Raw genomic sequence first — 2,644 nt, forward strand, 5'->3', positions numbered from 1 at the left:
AAAAAATACTATCACAGCGTTTCACTCTTGTAGTATATTGGCTATCAAGCACCAGAAAATTTCCATCACGCATTCCATATGCCACCGATTGTCGTGGATCAATTAAAATACTGTCATCACAGCTTTTTGGTACTCCAGCAACTGGTGTGTCTATGGCGGAGTTATGTGGAGCTGTTGCATGACTAAAATCAATTTGGGCTCTTTGAGAACTGGCTTGTATCAAATGTATGCAAATTAGATTTCCAAACGGGCAACTGTTGAATACAGGAAAAAATGTATTTTATATGGTTCCGCTAAAGTGCACTACTACCGTGTATAAATTGGCCGACCTTCTAATAAATCAAGCAATCTTATTGTATCGTCATCGCCGCCAGTCACCAAGAAATTTCTACTTGGGTGAAATGCAACATCATTCTCCGGCGACGAATGCACTGTATTAGCTCCAGCGTTGCCATTTTAGCCGTTTTCCGGCTAGATTTAGCCGGTTTTGATAGCAACTAGCCGGAGAAAATTTGATCTAGCCGGCAGCCGATTTGTTAGCCGGTTTGTAAAAAAAAGTTAGCCGTTTTTAGCCGATTTTACTATTTGCCTAATTTTCAGGTGCAAAAAGTAAACAAGTTTTTCGAAAGCAATAATGCAGACCCAATGAAGATTTTTAATGAACTCAATGTTTTACTTTCGCATCTATGCTGCCTAGTGGTTATTAGCGCGGACACATTTGATCCTATATGCTCCCCGTTGGAACCATACCTTGCTCCATTTCCTCAGTTTTATCACAGTTTTGAAGAGTATTTAAAAACAAAAGTAAGCACAAACGCTTTTGACCACGAAGCCGAGAAAATAATTCGAGAAAATGGTCGCTATTTTATTATCACTTTAATAAAGGAAATACGCCAACGCCTCCCTACAAATATTGCCAAACTAAAAAAAAACACTTTTTTCGGTTGGAAATGCATTAAGAGTAATTAAACCAAAAGTATTTGTTCAACTACAGCAACAAAAACACAAATATAATGCCGACAAAAAAACATCCATAGAGATGCAATGGCAACGGTTAACGTTACATACCTGGAGTAATTTAGACTCAACTGTAAAATTTTGGGCCGAAGTTTATCAATTTCGAAATGCCCTAGGAGAAAACCCTTTTGCTGACCTTTGCAACCTAGTTTTCTTGTTTTCCCTATAAGTAATGCAGAAGTAGAGCGAATATTTAGTTCAATGAATATAATAAAAACTAAGCAAAGAAATCCAATGTGCGTTAAAACGTTAAACGCTATTTTATATATAAGATACGGTTTAAAACGTGAAGAAAAATGCTGCCATAATTTTACTGTAGATGACGATCTCTTAAAATTAATGAATTCAGGTGATATATACAATAGTGATTCATTTGATGATGAGGAATATACACTCGATATAAATTAATGGTGTTAACTAGTCTTTCGTTTCTTGCGATTTATTTAAATAAAGCATGTGGATTTTCACTAAAACATTTTAGCCGTTTTTTGCCAGAGTCTATGTGAAATTTCACTAAAACATTTTAGCCGTTTTTAGCCGCTTTTTTTTTGCCAATCTAGCCGGTCGGCCCAAAAAGTTCTGGCAACACTGATTAGCTCGCCTTCAGCTTTGTCAAATATCTTAACGCGGTTACAACTTAATGCTAAAGCCACCAGATTGCCGTCTGGATGCCATGCCAGCTGTCGTCCCATACCTCTTCCCCCGGTGAACGTTCGCATACATTCGCCTGAAAATGTATCGCAAATTCTTAACTTAACTTGTCGCCGCACGATGAAATGAACTTACCATTAGGGCTGAATTTTGCTGCGCGCACCCATTTGTGTGTATTTTGAACCAGTATTTTGATGGCTGTTCGCCATTTTTCTAGTCTGCAAACGAATAAGTTGACGAAGAAGCAAACAAATTCAAGCACATTGTTGCATTCTACCGTACATTTTAAAAGCTTTAAAATCTTAAAACATATGTGAAAAACTTTTATAATCTGTATATTTCTAATGTCGCAATCAAAACCAAATTTTATAAATAGCATTTTTAAAAAGCAATCATCTAATATTTTTCAAGTTTTTGGGCATATATGTTACCATTTGAACAGCAAATACTACCAAGTTTTAAGAGACTATTTAATGCAACTCAGGTCAAAAAACCGCACTTTAGACCAAAATAAGCAACTCTAGAAAACAGATGATCGCAGCTGTGGCCCAGGATGACGTCTATTGCTAAGATATCTCACTTGTATTTGTACACAATGCAACGATTATCATCATGAATTGACGTGCATTCCAGACTCCTGTTTTAAATAAATTTAATGTCATCTGTTGATAACACAAAGGATTGCTTAGCTTGTCGCTTAATTAGCGGCTTTGGTTTAATTGCAATGGGTGCTTACATATTATCACAATCAAAGAATCGCAGAAAAATTGAAATGAATACCATGCGTTTACTTTCAGGAGGTTAGTATGCTGTTCTAATATTTTCCTATGTACGCATTTGACTAAGGAATTACCTACATATGTATGTATTTAATATTTGCAGGCATAATGTTCCTTGGCATAGCGCGACTTTCTAATGCAAGTTTTCTTAAAAGCAAATAAGATACATTTTTGCTTGACAAAAACATTATAATATA

General features: G+C 35.9%; 2 protein-coding genes across 4 annotated transcripts in view; one reads left to right on the forward strand and one right to left on the reverse strand.

Annotated features, from left to right (window-relative positions):
* Positions 1-2,644, reverse strand: part of LOC118741984 (ribosome-binding protein 1) — a 50,716-nt gene that overhangs the window by 32,291 nt on the left and 15,781 nt on the right. The window lies entirely within an intron of this gene.
* On the forward strand, positions 2,272-2,634 carry LOC118742087. The gene is made up of 2 exons (XM_036474053.1): positions 2,272-2,468; positions 2,551-2,634. The coding sequence occupies exons 1-2, from the start codon at positions 2,324-2,326 to the stop codon at positions 2,607-2,609; spliced, it is 204 nt and encodes a 67-aa protein (XP_036329946.1). The 5' UTR covers positions 2,272-2,323; the 3' UTR covers positions 2,610-2,634.

Source organism: Rhagoletis pomonella, unplaced genomic scaffold (assembly GCF_013731165.1).
Source record: "Rhagoletis pomonella isolate Grant_MI unplaced genomic scaffold, Rhpom_1.0 Rhpom_scaffold_00001, whole genome shotgun sequence".
NCBI lineage: Eukaryota > Metazoa > Arthropoda > Insecta > Diptera > Tephritidae > Rhagoletis > Rhagoletis pomonella.

What these genes read in the sequence shown, in the direction of transcription:
- LOC118742087 (XM_036474053.1), top strand. Translation starts at nt 2,324, where the DNA reads ATGTCATCTGTTGATAACACAAAGGATTGCTTAGCTTGTCGCTTAATT. An exon ending in CATGCGTTTACTTTCAGGAG is followed by an intron (nt 2,469 to 2,550) that starts GTTAGTATGCTG and finishes TAATATTTGCAG; the next exon opens with GCATAATGTTCCTTGGCATA.